At 33.0% G+C, this 20034-nt stretch overlaps 1 protein-coding gene across 1 annotated transcript in view; it reads left to right on the top strand.

The window, feature by feature from the left end:
* Positions 1-741: 741 nt before the first annotated feature.
* mRpS9 (mitochondrial ribosomal protein S9) overlaps positions 742-20034 on the top strand; it is a 42289-nt gene continuing 22996 nt past the window's right edge. Inside the window, exons 1-4 of the mRNA XM_089085652.1 lie at positions 742-851; positions 9078-9231; positions 10751-10854; positions 18614-19115. Coding sequence (XP_088941778.1) covers positions 789-851; positions 9078-9231; positions 10751-10854; positions 18614-19115 — 823 coding nt within the window. The 5' untranslated portion in view covers positions 742-788. The remainder of the gene's footprint in view (positions 852-9077; positions 9232-10750; positions 10855-18613; positions 19116-20034) is intronic.

Below are 20034 nucleotides of genomic sequence, written 5' to 3'. Positions count from 1 at the left end.
TGATTTTCTTTTATTCTAGGTTTTAAAATATAGGATAAGGATTGAATGCCTAACAATACATAATAATTAAGTATATACGCTCCATGGATTAAATGGGTTGATAGAGCGAAGTTGAAACTTAAAACGAACAAAGTTATTACCCCTCTACTTGTGCAGTCATAGATTGAATAGCGCTTTACTGAAAGCAAAAAAAAATTGAAGAAATTTTGTTCTATCACTGCTAGAAAAAAAAAGCCACTTAATGGGCTGTACGTATTATCGATTATCGCCTCTGAGCCTCTGGAGCATATTTATCCGGTAAATTCGCCAGTGATATGCTAAAAGCTTGGAACAAAATAGTACAGATGTGAATTTTCTGTTTGTTACTAGGTATTCTTTTAAGCTCACATAACATTGTTTTTCAATGATATCATGGTATGTATAAAATAAACCAAGTGTCTAAAGAATACATTGCCTTTTTGTTTTCAGGGAAGCACTTGTCAATTTTACGACGTCATACGTAGAAGATTTGTTATTTTTGTTCGCTCACAGAGCTCTTTTTTGCTTTTGACCTATCCTTAAGTTTAGGTTATCTGATATGCCAATTGTATCTCTCCTCGTTTTACCCATAACAGCGCTATAATAGGGTTATAATAGCGTTCGCTATTTTTGGGCTACTTTGGGCTATTTTTGGGCTAATGATTGCTCCTCTTTGGGCTATACGTTATGCCAAAAACCTGGCAACACTGGCAGTACTGAGTCTTTGCGTAATATTTAAATTTTGATTGCATTGCCTTATATTTTCTGGCATGGCATTTCAAAAAACTGCTATGTATAGGTCCCTTTTTAAGTTTAAAAAGCAATTAAGTACGGTAAGTAATTCCAAAATTACTAAGAAACAGAACTTGTGTGGTCAGTTAAAAGAATTGTGTCATTTGATTAGGCTGTTAGTAAGAATATCATGTTTCCCTCCATTTTTATCCACTTGTCTCGTTTAGAACTGCCCATAGGCTAGACCATGGCCTATTGTTTGATATTGAGTAGGTTATTTGATAGGATATTATAAAGAATATGTTAGCTAACGTAGGCTTAGGCTAAGCCTGCACAATTAGCTAGGCCTACTTAGCATAGGCCTAGTTTACCTTGTTAAATTGTTTGCTAATTAATTGCAAAAAACAAAAACCAGATAAAAAAAAGAAATTTGTACTTTTGACATCCCATGCACCATTCTTTCCAAAAAATAATCACTGCTGTTACATTTACATCCTAGCCTTCTTGCCCTAGACTAATAAGTCAAAATAGGCCTATAGGCTTGGAAACCTTTTATTCTGACAAACACTAATCATGGGGTTACTCTACTAAATTAATATTTCTCAGTTTCCTTGGTAAAATTCTACTTTAGCTACTTTTGGTAATCTTAGAAAGAGGTCATGTTAGGAAAATGAAACTTTCAGGAATGAGTCTACAGGCTAAAGTATGTCCCAGGAATATATTTTGAAGTACCTACCTCCTCTCCTTCTCCCTCTAGATGGCCCTGAAATTTGTCTACATGACAAGTCTATAGCCTACCTATTGAAATTTTGACTAAACAACATTTTACCTTAATTTTCAGTTATCAGTTGCTTTTTCTCTGGCTTTAGTTCTGAAAATGTAATTCCTATTATTTGAGTAGAATTTTAAGCCATATCTATTTTTTTTCTTCAAAATTTAGGAAATCTATTTACATATCTTTAAAACCTTATAAATTGCGTTTGAGCAAAGTTGTGAAGCTGAAAACAATTTTGTTTTCCTTCATTTAAGCAGATGATCTATTTTGTATGGTTTCACTTTTATAACACATATTTTTAAAGGTCATCAAAGGTCAGGACACCAGAGGGAGAAGGAGTGGAGGTAGGTACTTCAAAATACCTTCCTGGGATATACTTTAGCCTATAGACCCATCCCCAAAAGTTTCATTTTCCTAACCTAAACCCTTTCCAAGATAGCCAAAAGTAGCTAAAGTAGAATTTTACTATTTCTTCTTTTCCTAGAAATTATGACCCCCCTCCCTCATTTGATTTCTCTTCTTCATCTGAATTCTATGGTGTGAATATTATATTTGATAAGTGTCTTCAATTTTTGGAAAAATAAAATTATCTGTAGAGTCTGCTCTAAAATATTCTCAGAATGCTTTGTGCTCAGATCAAACAGTTATTGAGCAACCCAGCTCAATAGGAACCAATACTAAAAAACAGAATTTTGAAACCAATAGATATGTTGAAAAAATTTGATTTTTATGCTGGTTTTAAATATATAAGTTTCATCAAGTTTTTAAGTATATAATTTCATCAAACAGCACCAGTAGATACATCAAAATAATTGGATTTTTATGCTGATTTCAAATATATAAGTTTTGTCAAGTTTAGTTTTACCCATCAAAAGTTATGATCCTGAGAAAATTTGCCACATCTTCAATAAAAGGGAAAACATCCCCTAAAATTCATATAATCTTAATGAAAATCCCACCATCAGATTCAGCATATCCAAAGAACCCTATTGTTGAGGTTTCAAGCTCCTATCTGCAAAAATGTGGAATTTTATATTTCTTGCCAGAAGAAAGATCTTGGTTGCATGTTTATTTGTTGTTTTTTTTTCAAGGGTGATTGTATCAACCCAGTTGTCCTAGAATGTAGCAAGAGGGCTCATTTGAATTGAAATTAAAAATTCTAGTGCCCTTTTTAAGTGACCAAAAAAGTGGCAGAGAAACTAGGCCCCCTCCCATGCCCATTTTTTTTCCCAAAGTAACCAGATCATAATTCTAAGATAGCCATTTTGTTCAGCATAGTAAAAAAATCTAATAGCTATATATGTTTGAGGACAAATTTATCCCCCTCAGTCCCTGGAGGAAGGGCTGCAAGTTATGAGCTTTGCCCATTGTTTACATATAGTATTGGTTATTAGGAAGTATATTGACATTTACTGAAGGGATTTTGTCTGGTGGAGGGGTCAGGGGTTACATGGGAGGATCTTTCCATGGAGTAATTTTTCATGGGGGAAGAGAATTTTCCATGGCCTTTATGATTCAGGGGTCATTCTTAAAGAATTGGTACAAATTTTAGCATAAAGAGCAAGGTATTGACAAGGAGGCAAACCTTATCATATATGAAATAATTTCTGTTTGTTTTAAGTTTTAATGATGCTACTATACTAAAAAAAATTTTGCATACAAACCAATGAAGTCTGTGTATTGCAGGTGCAAAGTTCCTGATACTCTGTCCTTGGCTGGAAGTGCTGTACCTTGCTGAACACAAATCATCCTTTGCTTTCTGTGTTTATATATACATACATACATATATATATATATATATATATATATATATATATATATATATATATATATATATATATATATATATATATATATATATATATATATATATATATATATATATCATAGCTAGTAATATCATTGATATTCTAAAGGAGCTAATTTGATTGGAAATTAAAAGTTATAGTCCCCTTTTTATCTACTTAACCTCCAGTCTTCATAATAAGAATCCTAGTACCTCCAGTTTGAAGTGTCTGAAGTCAAAATGTCAATATATTTAACATTTAAGTAGTAGCAATAGTAATAGCACTAGTAGTAGTTGTAGTCAAGGCAGAATCAGTCATAATAGAGATAGTAGTAGTCATAGTAGAAGTAGTAGTCACACTAGCAATAGACAAGGCACCAGTAGTCCTAGTTCTAGCAGAAGCAGTAGTTATGGTTGTAGTAGTAATGATCATTTTTATAGTAGTTAAATTAGTAGCCATAATTGTTAAAATCCAAGCAACAGTACTCTTGTTAGTAGCAGTCATAGCAATGGTAATCTTTAGTGATTTATGGTAGTATTAGTAGTAGTAGTTGTAATAGTCTTTTTTATAGTATTCATAGGGGTACTAATTATAGCATTATTAATTGTACTTATAGCAGTCATGGCAGTGGTATTTGCAGTCATCATGGTAAAAGTAATTGCAGGTAATATTAGTGGTTGCAGTGTTCATAGTAGTAACAGTTGCAATAGTAGTAGTAGGTGACTGCAAGTTGTAGTAGTAGAAGTAGTCATGTTGGTTGTAGTTGTATTAGCAGTAGTTGTAGTACTCATAGAATTAATAGTCATAATAGCATTAGTCACAATAGCAGAAGTAATTGTAGTAGGAGTAGTGGAAGTAGCTGTAGTTGTAGTAGTGTTGCAGTAATAGTGGTGATAGTGGTAGTTGCAGCAGTTGTACTCATAGTCATAGTAGTAATGATATGTGTATTGTGTCTTTTGGCTAGTTTGATATCCCCCTCTATATGCCTTGAAAGTTTCAACTAAATATCTTAAGTCAGTCTTGAGACACTCAATACATTCAAAATCTGATTTAACCAGGCTCCAACAGGTTTTCCAAAGCCTCAGCTAGAAGGATTCAGCAAGGCAAGTACTCTGACAGGTTCTGTAAGACATAGCCCAACTATTTTGGTTAATGCTCCTTGATCATGATGACAACACATCTCTTGATACCACACATTCATCATATATCCACATATGATATATGACCAAGAAGGCATATCCTGAGGATACTAAGGAGACAGGTATGCTAGAACACCTTCAATGTATTTTTATGTTCTTGCTTCTCTGAAAAAGTTTTGCAACCATAAAGAAGGACTGATGGAACCAAACCCAGGTAGTCTTGAACTTCAGTACACACACTGCTTTCCCACCAGTTCTGCAATGGTTTTCTGAGAGAAGCAAAGGCTGTCTGTGTTTTCTGAAATCTCTGTTGAATATCAGTCTCTGAAGATCCATTATTACAAAGCTGGGAGCCAGAGTAGGTGAAACTATTGACCTGATCAAGTTGTACTTGATTTATAGTTAGTGAAAGAGGACCAGTGTGATTTATTGTGATAACTTTTGTCTTCCCTGTACAGATTTTCAAGAGAATTGTGATCTGCCCAAGTCACCACATAAATGAGCATAGGGTTTGCTCTCTATGGGTCTGAAAGGATTCCAAAGCACAAGACCCTGAAGCATAATAAGCAAATAACATATTGCAATAGGAAACTAAAAACTACATCATTATGGCACAATTTAGATACACTATGAAAGAAGAAAATGACATTCCAATTTAATTTCTTCTGGTATTGACAAGATATTCACAATTTTTTTAAAATATGGAATTCAAATCTTAGAATTCGCCATTTCCTTGAGCAGCGTTCACAAGCATGTCTAGCTAGAATCCAATGTCTAGGCAACAACCGTTCACAAGTAAAATTTGGCGCTTAGCTAGACAAGACGCTTGGCTAGACATTGAGTTCTAGCCTCTAGAACTCAATGTCTAGGATTTTTGGTTACAGCCAATCAGAATGTGTCAAGATCCACTATTTTCATCATTTTTGTTTACATTTGTAAACTTAAATATAATTTCTTGTGTCTCATTAATTGTTTTTTTCATTTTAGGCAAATGTGCAGCAAATGGCAAAATAATAAAACACAGTAAGGTAATTGTTTTACTTTTCTTATCCATTAGATCTTGTTAGTAAAAATAGGGACTAGAATATTTAAAAGTTTTGCATGCATAAGCTTTGTTGGTTGGCTAGAAATGACACTTTGAAACTAAGTTTGTAGTTTTAGCTAAGCACCAAATTTTACATGTGAATGGTCAATGCCTAGACATTGGATTCTGGCTAGACACGTGTCTAGACATGGGATTCTAGCTAGACACGCTTGTGAACGCTGCTTTACTGAATCTTTGTGTGACTTTTGGCCATTGTCAGCCAGAACTTATCTGCACTTAAGTCTGCATAATATTTAAATTTTGATTGCATTGCCTTCTATTTTCTGGCATGGCATTTCAAAAAACTGCTATGTATAGGTCCCTTTTCAAGTTTAAAAAGCAATTAAGTATGGCAAGTAATTCCAAAATTACTAAGAAATAGAACTTGTGTGATCAGTTAAAAGAACTGTGTTGTTTGATTAGGCTGTTAGTAAGAATATCATGTTTCCCTCCATTTTTATCCACTTGTCTCATTTAGAACTGCCCATAGGCTAGACCATGACCTATTGTTTGATATTGAGTAGGTTACTTGATAGGATATTATAAAGAATATGTTAGCTAATGTAGGCCTAGGCTAGGCCTGCACAATTAGCTACTTAGCATAGGCCTAGTGAATTGCACGAAACGAAAACCAGATAAAAAAAAAGAAATTTGTACTTTTGATATCCCATGCACCATTCTTTCCAAATAAAATAATCACTGCTGTTACATTTACATCCTAGCCTTCTTGCCCTAGGCTAATAAGTCTAAATAGACCTAAAGGGTTGGAAGTATTTTTTTCTGAAAAACACTAATCATGGGGTTACTCTACTAAATTGATATTTCTCAGTTTCCTTGGTAAAATTCTACTTTTGGTAATCTTGGAAAGAGGTTATGTTAGGAAAATGAAACTTTCAGGAATGAGTCTACAGGCTAAAGTATATCCAAGGAATGTATTTTGAAGTACCTACCTCCTCTCCTTCTCCCTCTATATGGCCCTGAAATTTGTCTACATGAAAGGTCTATACCTATTGAAATTTTGACTAAACAACATTTTACCTTAATTTTCAGTTATCAGTTGCTTTTTCTCTGGCTTTAGTTCTGAAAATGCAATTCCTATTATTTGAGTAGAATTTTAAGCCCTATCAATGTTTTTTTCAAAATTTAGAAAATGTATTTACATATCTTTAAAACCTTATAGCCTAAATTAGGTTTGAGCAAAGTTGTGAAGCTGAAAACAATCTTGTTTTACTCCATATAAGCAAATGATCTATTTTGCATGGTTTCACTTTTATAACACACATATTTTTAAAGGTCAGGACACTCTAGAGGGAGAAGGAGTGGAGGTAGGTACTTCAAAATACCTTCCCGGGATATACTTTAGCCTATAGACCCATCCCCAAAAGTTTCATCTTCCTAACCTAAACCCTTTCCAAGATAGCCAAAAGTAGCTAATGCAGAATTTTACTATTTCTTCTTTTCCTAGAAATTACGATTAGAGGTTTCAAGCTCCTATCTGCAAAAATGTGGAATTTTATAATTCTTGCCAGAAGAAAGATCTTGGTTGCATGTTTATTTTTTTTTCAAGGGTGATTGTATCAACCCAGTGGTCCTAGAATGTAGCAAGAGGGCTCATTTGAATGGAAATTAAAAATTCTAGTGCCCTTTTTAAGTGACCAAAAAATTGGAAACTAGAGGGAAACTAGGCCCCCTCCCATGCCCATTTTTTCCCCAAAGTAACCAGATCATAATTCTAAGATAGCCATTTTGTTCAGCATAGTAAAAAAATCTAATAGCTATATATGTTTGAGGACAAATTTATCCCCCTCAGGGGTTACATGGGAGGATCTTTCAATGGAATAATTTTTCATGGGGGAAGAGAATCTTCCATGGCCTTTATGATTCAGGGGTCATTCTTAAAGAATTGGAACAAAACTTAAATTTTAGCATAAAGAGCAAGGTATTGACAAGGAGGCAAACCCCATCATATATGTAATAATTTCTATTTGTTTTAAGTTTTAATGTTGCTACTATACTAAAAAAAAATTTGCATACAAACCAATGAAGTCTGTGTATTGCAGGTGCAAAGTTCCTGATACTCTGTCCTTGGCTGGAAGTGCTGTACCTTGCTGAACACAAATCATCCTTTGCTTTCTGTGTTTACACACATATATATATATATATATATATATATATATATATATATATATATATATATATATATATATATATATATATATATAATAACAAATATTACCAGGCTTGTTTTAGAAACTCTAGATTTTAAATATTACCAGATTTTCTTATAGAAACTCTGGATTTTTTCTAAGTGAATCTTGCACTATGGTTAAACCTTAGTAGTAGTCATGTCATGCCCTCTTGCTGCAACTCCTTGATAATCAATTTTTTTTAAAGCTATAAAATTAAAGCAAATCATATATTGACAAATATCTCTATTAAATTTAGGCTAATATATATGTGGGTAAATGATATTCTCATATTTACCCCAGAAACACATTTACAGATATTTGTTGATCGGCAAACCATTTGTGTGTGCTTTATAATCCATCTTTTCATCAGCAAAGGGTTTCAGCAGTCCAATAAAAGCCTACTGATCAGCAATTGCAGGTCAAGTTGATTTACAAAAGTATAAGTAGGTGGTAGGTTCTTTGTTAAAAATTAGTAGTCAATTTCAACTGAAAGCCATTTGAGCACAGGAGAATTGTTATATTTAATGATGAAAAGACACTTGAATTACCTAATTCAAATTCTCTTACTCTTCAACCTATTATTGAGTTATTATAATCATCCTTGTGAAAATTACTTCAAAATCTACCTACCTCAGAGGTGATTATTAAAAGAAAACCATGCTACAAAAGGAACCACAAAACCAAACAGAGACAATTTGGGGTTTTCGTTTTGTAAAGAATTGCCAACTGTCAAACGTGGAAGGAGTGGCATTATTAGTAAACATAAATAGAAAGAAGATCTGATGTAATCTATCAAACATCTCCAATTGAAGTTGGAGGAGTGAGTACCAAATCTTGTGTTTCTTAAACATATACTGGGCTTGAACTTTTGTGTGGTCAAAATCTTGCAAAAGCACGTTTTTTGGGTTGTTACTTATAAAGGAGTTCTGTGCATGGCATTTTGGAACTTCCGCTTAGTTTTCAATGCAATCTGCCATTTCCATGATTTTGGGTTTCACCTAAACTATTGATCAAGAAAAATTCTTTCCATGATGCACCAGGAATTGCCACCCACAATCTTGACTCACATATTTAAATTTACAGCAAGAACAAATTGCTCTAAATAGCTCTCACTACATGCACTATTACCAGTGATATCAATTGTAATTAGTGATTAGTTATATTATTGACTACTCACAGTAAAATATATTTACAGTTAAAACAGACACACTTATTGGGCTGTTTGAAATCAAAGTTGAATCTTGGTTATGAATGTGTCTTCAGAAATTATTGTATGGTTACTTATCCTGTATTTTAATACTATACTTTTTGTAACTTATGTGCTTTAAGAACTATTTTCTTTTTGATTGTTAGGGAATAAATGCAAGATGGGCATCAAATGAAGGATCAACTGTTGAAAAGGATTCTTTTGGCTCACCAGTGCCCTATGATACATCACTAGAGCCTAAAAAAGAGCAGAAAATTAGCAAAGCTATGGAAGCTTATTTAGAAAGAGCAAGAAAATACAGTAAGTATATGCTAGGGTGATGTAATCAAATCAAATATTTTTCTTCTCTTTTTTACTCAGCTATTGCTGGAAATTTGCTTGTTATTTTGCCAATATTCTTGAAATCTTTGCATTAGTTTTAATCTTAAAAAAACGCTTACATTATTTGTTGTTTGAATGAAAACTTTTATTTGGATTTGACTGAAAAATATTTTGCATATACAGAAGGAAATTTTAAAAAAGAGCCCCAAACCACCCAAACATGATGTCAAAACTAAATAAAAGCGAATTATTAAAATTTTCATCTAAAAAACAATAAATTAAACCAAATAAAGAGCTACAATTGAACAAAGGTATTGAAACCTATTTGCAGAGAGCAAGAAAATACAGTAAGTATATGTTAGGGAGATATATTCAAATGTCAATACGTTTTTTTTCACTCAAATGAATCTGGAATTTTACCCATTATTTTATCAATATTCTGCAAGTTTTTATATCAGTTTGTGTCAGATATAATTCTTCAAACTATCTGCTATTCAACCCTATTTTATATTTTCCAGAAAAATCACATTTAAACTGCAAATTAATAAATAAAAGTTAGGATATGGAACTATCAGAGTGCATCAGAACTTGGGACAATGACAAGTTGATCTAAGAAGGGTAGTTGCAACTAGCAAAATGGTGAAAAAATGCCACTTGTAATTATCTAGTGGAAAGTGAAACTGGCTTATAAAACTAACTAGTGAAATTATTGCAAATATTGATTGAAAAAGCAAGCTGAACAAAAAATGGTCATGCGACTTCTGTTCTCATACAATGCTCTGAGTTAATTAAATTACTTGTGCCAAAATTAATCTCTGTTGGAGGGGAGGGGCAATAACTTCTTTCTGGTTCTTACAAATTGATATAGAATATATTGATAGTAAATTGCACCCAGTTCAACTACTGGCCAGCACATTGGGAAGTATCGCCAATTCATTAAAATGTCGGGGGGGGGGGGGTATATTTTTTTAAAATCTGGAGGGGGCTATTTTTTTCGTTTTTTGATACTTACAAGCAAAAAGTGACTTCCATTATCCTAACCAATTATGTTCAATGTCTGCTTCTAATGTCAGATGGAAGGCAAAAATGGCTTTGCTAGCCAGCTTGAGAATATTGCCTTCTAATTTTGCAGATATATGAAGTATACAAAGTTATGCCAGTATAATCATGATTGAAGGAAGGTTTTGTAATATTCTAGGATTCTCAATCAAAAAAATAAAAATACTTGGAATTCAGAACAAGAAATTCTAAAGATGCCTAACAAAATATATTAGAAAACTTAAGTATTCAAAATTTCGATAACATTTTTCAGTTTATATCAAATAGGAATTTCAAATAGGTTTTGGAAAATTTTTAGAAGATCGTGGTTTTAGGCATGAATAGACCATTTCACAGATCCATGGGGGCAAAAAATGCCCAATTATGATGTTGTTGGTGCTTAAATGTTTGTTCTATAAACGATATTTAGAATCAAAATATATATCTCATTTTTCTTTAGATGCATTTTATAAGGAACAGCTTGCTGATTTCGAAATAGGAAAAAGACACTTGGCTAATATGATGGGACAAGATCCAGAATTTTTCACTCAAAAGGATATTGATGTAAGTATTTGAAATTTATGTGTGTATGTCAATATGCATGATTTTCGTTGCCTCTAAAATTTGTAAAAATGCTATGAATAAGGAGTGCTCAGTTCCCTTTATATGAGCAACCAGTCAAAATAAAAAAAAGTATGCACTTTGTATATCAAACCAGGTTAAATATTAATGAAAAATATTAGTTAAAGCACTATCAGAGGCAATGCTATAGCATTGCCTATAGTAAAGGATATAAGGCTTCAGTATTTTATTTTTATTATTATTTTTCCCAGAGACACTCTATATGGAAGGGATGGTTCTATAAACTTCGGAGGGGGCTCATTCGATTGGAAATCGGAAGTTCTAGTGGTATATATATATATATATATATATATATATATATATATATATATATATATATATATATATATATATATATATATATATATATATATATATATATATATATATATATATATATATATATATATATATATATATATATATATATATATATATATATATATATATAGCACCAATAGTACTCTGACACTTCTTGGCTGAATAGGTATAAAAACAAGCTATATGGAGAGAAACTCCCAGCTTTGGTCATACATGATGAGGAAATGATTCAAGATTGGAAACTAGCTAAACATGAAAAACATTTGAGCACAAGAAATGCTTTAACCAAAAAGTTGGCCTTAGAAGGGAAACTGGGGAAACCTTTCTTAGCCCTATTTATTGATTTAGCACACTCATGGATTTTGATCCTTCGTTTTTATCATATATTCTTATATCTGTAAACTATGTATGTTAATCATTTTGCAACCTAATGGAATTCATATGTTCCAAATCTGGCAACAGATTAGCTGATCAACGTGCCTTATATAAATTATTTTCATTTTTTGTTATTATTTAATTTTAGATGGGTAACGAATATTTATTTCAAATCAGTCTTTTTGAGCCAAGGGCAAGACTGGGATGAAACATCCTGGTAAGTTTTTCTAGAAGAACTCAATCTGGGCTTGACAAATCAGGCCAACTCACTCTTTCTTTTATCTAGTTCAACTGAACTTTAACCTACATTAAATAAAAAACAAGTTTTTTTTAACTGAAAGTAAGGAGCGACATTAAAACATAAAACAAACAGAAATTATTCCGTATATGAAAGGGGCCATCCCCTCCTCAATACCTCGCTCTTTACACTAAATTTTTTTATTGTTTTAAAAAATAAAGTTGTGTGACATATTCAAAATTTAGCGTAAAGAGCGAGGTATTGAGGAGGCCCCTTTCATATACAAAATAATTTCTGTTCGTTTTCAGTTTTAATGTCGCTCCTTACTTTCAGTTAAAAAAACTTGTTTCTTATTTAATTTCTGAACGTTTTTGAATTAATGGAGCTTTGATTTTGGCTCACCGTACATGAATAATTAAAACGAAATTTGCATATTAATTTTACTTTTCTGGCTAAATGGCTTTCTCGAAATTTTGTTCTGACGTAACTTATGGATTAACTTACGTAACGAACTTCTATATTCGTATGTTTTATTACGTATATTAGGGAGCTTGCCCCCTAGTTGATACCTTGCTCTTTACGCTAAAGTTCGAATTTTGTTCGAATCACAAACCCCTGAATCAGAAAGGCCGGTTAATTAGAATAGATAGCTCTTTTGAAAGTACTAAAAAAAATTTGCGAAAAGGGCGAGGTATTGACTAGAGGGGCAAACCCCCTCATATATGTAATAATTCCTTTCTGTTTTAAGTATTAGTGTTGCCCCTTACTTTCAGTTGAAAAAAATGTTTTTTTTATTTAATTTCTGATCTTTTTTAAATAATGCTGGGAAATCCGGCGCCCCCTTTATAGAAATGTCCCTTCCCCCTAGGAAATATCCTCCCCGTAACACCTTTCTCCGACACCCTCCCCCCATAAAAAAAAAATCCCTCCTGAAACGTCTTTATACTTCCCATTAACCAATACTATATGTAAACAATGGGCAAAGTTCATAACTTCCAGCCCTTCCCCCGGAAACTATTGGGGATCATGTCATCCTCAAAGAAATATACATTAGATTTTCGTCTATGCTAAACAAAATGGCTATCTTAAGATTTTGATTGGGTGACTTTGGGAAAAAATTGAGTGTGGGACGGGGCGAAGTTGCCCTCCAATTTTTTGGTAACTTAAAAAGCGCACTAGAACTTTTAATATCCGTTCAAATGAGTCCTCTAAACGATATTCTAGGACTACTGGATCGATACGATCACCCCTGGGAAAAAAAAACAAAACAAAAACAAACAAATAAACACGCATCCGTGATCTTTCTTCTGACAAAAAAAAAGACAAAATTCCACATTTTTGCAGATAGGAGCTTGAAACTTCCGCAGTAGGGTTTTCTGATACGCTGAATCCGATGGCGTGATTTTCATTACAGTTCTATGACTTTTCAGGGGTGTTTCCCCCTTTTTTCGAAAATAAGGCAAATTCTCTCACGCGCGTAACTTTTGATGGGTAAAACTAAACTAAAACTTTCCAACAATCCGTCTATTGGTACGCCTATACACACTGTCGTAAGGATTATTTGTAATAAAATGGGAAAGTTCGTATCTCCAAATGCTATCAAAAAGTCATTAGCTGCATAGTGCTTCCAGTAAATGTATATATTTGATATTTTTCCAGTATTGTCATATAATTTTTTTGCTAATTACAATAAAATTTCAATCAAATAAATATTGCAGCAGAAGGTGTGATTTTATGCGCTATTATTTAACAATGCAGAATCTAAAACAAAGTTGATTGCTTCAAAGGGGTTGTGAGATGCTAAGGATTAATATAAGATGATTAAATTTGACACATGACAACCCTGGACAATCATATTTCTTAGTTTCCATATTTCGCTATCTTCATGTTTTATAATTTACAATCATATTTCATTCAAGTTCATTCAATTAACCCGGAGTAGTAACATCCCCTGTGCGAGCGCTGTGTAAAATTTGCTGTGAATTATCTTGGGCGTTCGTTTATCGATCTATTTGAAAACTATAGACATTATTGGATAGAGAACAATCCAAAAAATAATTTGATAAGTTGACAGAGAAGTGCCTAGTGAATTATCTTGGGCGTTCGTTTATCGATCTATTTGAAAATTATAAACATTATTGGATACCAATATGGTTAAGAAAAGTGGAAAGCAATCAAGACAAAGCGATTTGGACGAGTCTAGAGTATCCACGGAATCGACTGGTAATGTTTCAAAGTTGGATAAAATCCTTGCAATCGTTGAAGAAACTAAGAACGATATTTTGGAAATAAAAAGGGAAATCAGTGACATTAAGTCTGGTTTAGCGTCCCTAACGTCTCGTGTTGAATATTTGGAATTAGCAAAAGTGACCCACGAAAATGAGTTATCCAGTATCAAGCAGGAAATATCGGCACTACGTAAACAAATTGCAAAGGAACCTGGTTTTCGGTGAGTTAGCTACGAGAGTCCATGTGGTAGAAAACATGGATAGAAGAAGGAATATTATTCTATGGAACATTAAAGGTGAATCTAACTCAAAAGCTAAGGAGCATGTTAACGCCTTACTTTCCCGATATCTTGGGATTAATACCCAATTTGAACTACTTGAGCTTACGGATCGATTCATCAAAATCCAGCTCCAGGATGATAAGGACAAATTCCGTATCCTTCAGGGAAACAAGAAATTTCGTTAAAACCCGTTCAGCAGAGTAGCCGGAAGTGAATCTCCCTATTTCTATATAACAGACGATGTGACAAAATGTGTTCCTGACATTCATAATTCCCTGAAAATCAAACAGAAAGAATTGAGAGAAAAGGGAATTAGTGCTTGGATTCCCCCAGTCGTCCCACCTGTATTATGCTTGATTGAGAATGAGCAAAAAGTGAAGCTTAAGTGGTATAATGTCGTGTAAGTCAGATGCATAAAAAATGTATCGGAAGTAGATTAAAGTGGTTATTTAGTATGTTTGAGTGGATATATGATTTTATTAGTTTGTGATTTAACTCAGGTATCCGTGATTAAATTGCGCTCGCCTTCGGGTGATGATAAGGATAATGGTTAAAGTGAGTATGATGTCAAGTAGTGTTTATTTATTACTTTCTTGTTCTTATTTTTTATTTTCGAAATTTTCGTTGCCTTTTTTATTTTTTTCTTTCTTGTTTTTTTTTTTATTTTATTTATATCGGCTCACGGAGATGGGCTGAGTTTGGATTATGGATGAGTTAAGTATTGTAGAGATCCCTGTTGGTAGGCTAGAGGAACTGGAAAACAATCCTCTTGATATTAATAATTTTTTTCATAGATTTTCGTCAAAAGATCAAGATTTGCCAGATTATTATAATGCACCTAAAAATAAATATTTATATGTTCATGATCTTCCACCTTTAAGTAATCAATTTAAACGACTGTCATTTTGGAATTGTAGAGGATTAAATAGCAGCTTAAATTTTTTGCATGATTTTTTTAAAGGGTCGTCAACAGATGTGTTAGGAATTTGTGATAAATTTCTTGATGAAAATAATACATTTCAACATTAATAAAATTATAATTTTTTTGATGCTAGTCGAAAACAGAATAAGAGAGGAGGAGTTGGTATTTTTATACGAGATGTTTTTGCATCTTCTTTACGTAATGAATTTATGGTTTGGAATGTTGAGATGCTATTTGAGAGTTGTGTAGTAGAAGTGAATGATGGAAGAAATACTTTTTTGGTAATTGTAGCATATCGGCCACCATCGTCTAGTGTTCAAGAGTTTTTAAGTCAATATGAATCGTTGTTAGATGCCCTCACCCAGCAACACCATCCATTTTATGTAATGAGGGATTTTAATATTGATTTAATGCGACATAATGTTTCGACATCGAATAAGGGATTAGAATTTTTGAATATTTCATTTTTACATGGTTTGTCACCTACTTGTTTACTACCATCAAGAATCTGTGATAACCATGCAACTCTTATTGATAACATTTTTACATCTGAAAATTGCCTTGATACCCATATTATTTTGAATGATATAGGCCTATCTGATCATTGTGTTGTTGTTTCTGACTTCTCTGGATCAGGAGTGGAACGTGAAAAGAGACCAAATAAAAGTTTTAAAAGGATAATTAACCAGAAAAAGACAGATGAGATGAAAGTAAAAATAGGAGATATAAATAGGAATGATGTTCTAAATGTTGAAGACCCGAATCAGTCAATTATTTTATTTTATAGTAAATTTAACGAAATATTTGACCAAGTATGTCCTATGATATTAAGAAAGAATAAGGATTTACCTCGTAAACCATGGGTTACTGAAAGCCTGTTAAAGATTATAAAAGAAAAAAATAGATTTTATAAGGTGAAGCCGCAGTACCCAAATGAAATTAATATTGAAAATTTTAAAAAATATAAAAATCGGTTAACTCTTGTTCTCAGAGAAGTGGAAGCAAAGTATTATCAAAATGAATTTCGTAAATGTGATTCACCTCGGAAATCATGGAAAATAATAAATGAAAAAATAAATAATGTTAAAACAAGAAATATTCCATCTCACATTACAATTCATGAAGGAGTTAAGATAACTGATGAGAGAGGGATGGCGGAAGCATTTGCTGACCATTTTAGAAAAGTTGGACATAGTCTGGTGAATCAAATTTCTGCTGGAACACATAATCATTTGGCGGCAACTATATTTTTTGACATAAAAAAAGCTTTTGATACAATAGATCATGCAATTCTTTTTGATAAGTTGGAAAATATAGGAATCCGTGGAATAGCTCTGGAGTTAAGGAGATCGTATTTATCTGAAAAAAGTTTTAAAGTCCAAGTTTGTGAAGAATCATCTCATATTTTTCCGTTAGAAAATATAGGCGTACCGCAGGGATCCGTATTGGGGCCGATACTTTTTTTGATATATATAAATGATCCTCCAAATTGCATGCCTTGAGGTGATGAGTTACCAATATTGTTTGCGGATGATACAGCGATTACTTTGAAGGCAGCCAACGAGGAGGACCTAAGATTGTCCCTGGAGACTGTTGCTTTGAATGTAAATTCTTGGTTTCATGCTAACCGATTAATACCTAATTTAGAGAAGTCGGATTTTTTGAAAAAGTTTGAGGTCAGTGAAGCGTGTGTCATTTCAAATTATTAACATTGGAGCTTCCTCCATAAAAAGAGTGGATGTATTTAGATATTTAGGTATTTATATTGATTTAACTCTGTCGTTTAAGGTGCATATTAGTAAACTTAAAGCAACAGGGTCCAGGAATCTCGGTTGTTTGCATAAATTAAAGTTTCTGTTTCCATAACAAATCATGAGAACTTTATATTTTTCATTGATTGAATGTTATTTCCAGTGTTTCCCGAGCGTTTGGATGTTGACTTTCCCTTCACATTTTACGAGGACTTCAAATTGTTCAAAATAAATCAATAAGAATCCTGGACCATTTTTTAGCACACCCTAGAAAGACAGAGGAATTATCTGAAATTAAAACATCTTTTCTATTTCTTGATATTCTTGATTTACAACAAATTTTTCACCTTAATTTGGGTATATGGTTTTTGAAAATCCAACATAAAGATCATTTTTTCAATAGTATGAACTCTTGGTTGAAAATAAACATAGCCATTTATCAAGAGCTAGGATTAAGTTTCTTTTCCCGTTTGTTAAAAATGAGAGATCAAGACTAAGTTTAAGGTATCAACTTCCTCAGATTGCGAATAAATATAAGTTATTTGAATTAGTAAGTGAAGCACCATCACTATACACATATAAAAATAAATTGAAAAAGATGGTCCCTTCAGCCCACAGTAGCGGGGATTGATTATATTATTGATTTATTTATAAATTGTTAAGTAAATCCCATCCCTATCCGTGAGTTGATAGTTAAGTTATGTTTTTTTTTCATTTCTTCTTTAAATTTATTTTAAATTTTGTTATGTTCTTATCAATTTTTCTTTTCTTTCTTGAAGCTATGTTAGCGGGAAGTGTAATTTCTTTTTCCTATTATTTTTTGATAAAGGAGACATTACGAGATTCCTCTCTTCTCCTTTGTACAAAATTTATGTGTATGTTTTCGTTAAATAAATAAAATTCAAGTCATTTCATATGCTACAAATGATCTATGTCTGTATGAGCGCGATCTATTCCATTCACAACCGCTAGTCGGCATATCTCGTTTTTTTTTTTAATTTATTCGTACTGTTTCCCATCTTGCTATTAATAATTCTTGCGCTTTCGGTTTTGCCTCATTTGGCAATCGTGTTTTAAGGGATATGGTTCAAAATTAATCAAGGTTTGTGAAAGGTAAATACAATTGAGTAGGTAATGATTGAATATTTTATATTAAGCATAATTTTTCTTTTGTAACTGTGAAGTGTGAGTTTGTACAAGTGGGATTTTTATCATTTGTATTGAACCTTTATTTCCTATTGGTCTTGTTTGAGGCTAGATTTTCTTCCAGAAGAATAGAAGCTAAGTTTGACGGATCTGGTCAACGTTTTCATCCTTTTATTCAGCGCAACCTAGCTTTTATTAGACACCAAGTGATTTGATTGGTAATCTGTCATGTTTGGACATATACGAAAATAAAACAATTCGCGAATGGAAACGTTTTATTGACAGGAAACAAAATGTTAGGGCTTTTATGTGACTATTTTTGTGTGAATAATTTTTGTGTGAATAATTTTTGTGACTATGAAAAGTAAGCATGCTTTTATACATGAAGGCTTATAAGAAGGATTATAAGAAGGTTATAAGAAGGATTGTTTTCATTTCAGGAGGCTATCGACTATTTATTTCCTAGTGGTCTTTTTGAGCCCAGGGCAAGACCAATGATGAAACACCCCGATAAGATTTTTCCTAGAAGAAAAGAAGCTGAGTTTGATGAATCTGGTCGACCTTTTCATCCTCTTTTCTACACAGTTCAACCAAACTTTTATCAAACGTTAAGTGATATGGTAGCTAAACTTCGAGCTTTGGATGTACATGAAGATAAAATGATTAGAGAAGGGAAGCATTTTGTTGATAAGAAAGAATTTTTGATTGGTGAAGATTGGATCACTGCTGAAAAACTGTCGATAATGTTTGTTGAGAAATTAAATGACTTTCATAGAGCACAATTTGTTAAAACTATTGAACGTTTGGCCAATCATAATTATGGATATATAGAAAAGGATTACATTAATGGCTTTAGACGTATTGTTGCTTCGCAAACTGAAGCTCTTGAAGCCCCAGATCTTATGTATAACAGTGAGGGAAGACCCTTCATGACCTCAGATGGTAAGCCTTCATTCTTATATTATTATCTGTTAGCCAGACGGCAGCTGTTTTTTACTTGATAGTTTACCGCTGTTTTTGACATTTAGTTATCTCTTTATGAGTTCATCAGAAAATTCGCTTTTAGAAATAATTTTACTTCTTAAAGCAACGGACATTCAATTATTTTATTTAGCAACAGTGGTAGAAGTCTTCAAAAAGGCCTGAAGCGTGTTTACTGGCTCCGCTTACAGAGTTGCCAACACAGCTGCGCACACTCTTCTGCCATCCCAATCTGTCCAAAACTTCCCTCTTTATATCCTCCAAAGAAGTCCTGATTTCCTTAAAATCCTTACTTACGACCTCTTTTCACTTCATTCTGGAACGAGTTTAGGAGATTCGTGATTTTAAAATTATTGGTAAATACTACATAAAAAGTACTGTGTGTGCAATTTTTTATTTAACTTCTAGTGACTTATGGAATATATGGGAGGTAAATTATATTTGAGGGCTTGGCGGGAACTTCACATGGTTCCCGCCAACTTCACATGGAACTTCAATTTTAATTTAATTTTTTTTTATATTGTTTTTTTCTTCATTTGTTTTGCTGAGGACGGCCCTTGGATATAGGGTCGAAATATTCATTTAAAGTTGCGTTCCACTGTCTTATATAAAAATTTCCCTATTGTTCTACTTAATGTTTATGATGGAAAGGCAGTTTGGTCTTCGTCGCTATTTACACTTCTCCTGGATGTAGGCTGGGAGGGGTGTTCTACTCCTCCTCCTCCGCCTCTACTGGGAGAACTCTAATGCCACTAGGATAACCTGGCGGCAGGTATGGAAAAAGTTCCAAAGCTGCCAGTAGCAGAATTCGTCAGAATTCCAGAAGCTGCCGAAACTTTAGCAGCACAACTTGTGTTTTGACAGCTATTCTTTGAACAAA

This window comes from Artemia sp. Qi Xiang Cuo, chromosome 3 (assembly GCF_049724085.1).
Source record: "Artemia sp. Qi Xiang Cuo chromosome 3, ASM4972408v1, whole genome shotgun sequence".
Taxonomy (NCBI): Eukaryota; Metazoa; Arthropoda; class Branchiopoda; order Anostraca; family Artemiidae; genus Artemia; species Artemia sp. Qi Xiang Cuo.
This window is presented reverse-complemented; position numbering and strand designations above follow the sequence as displayed.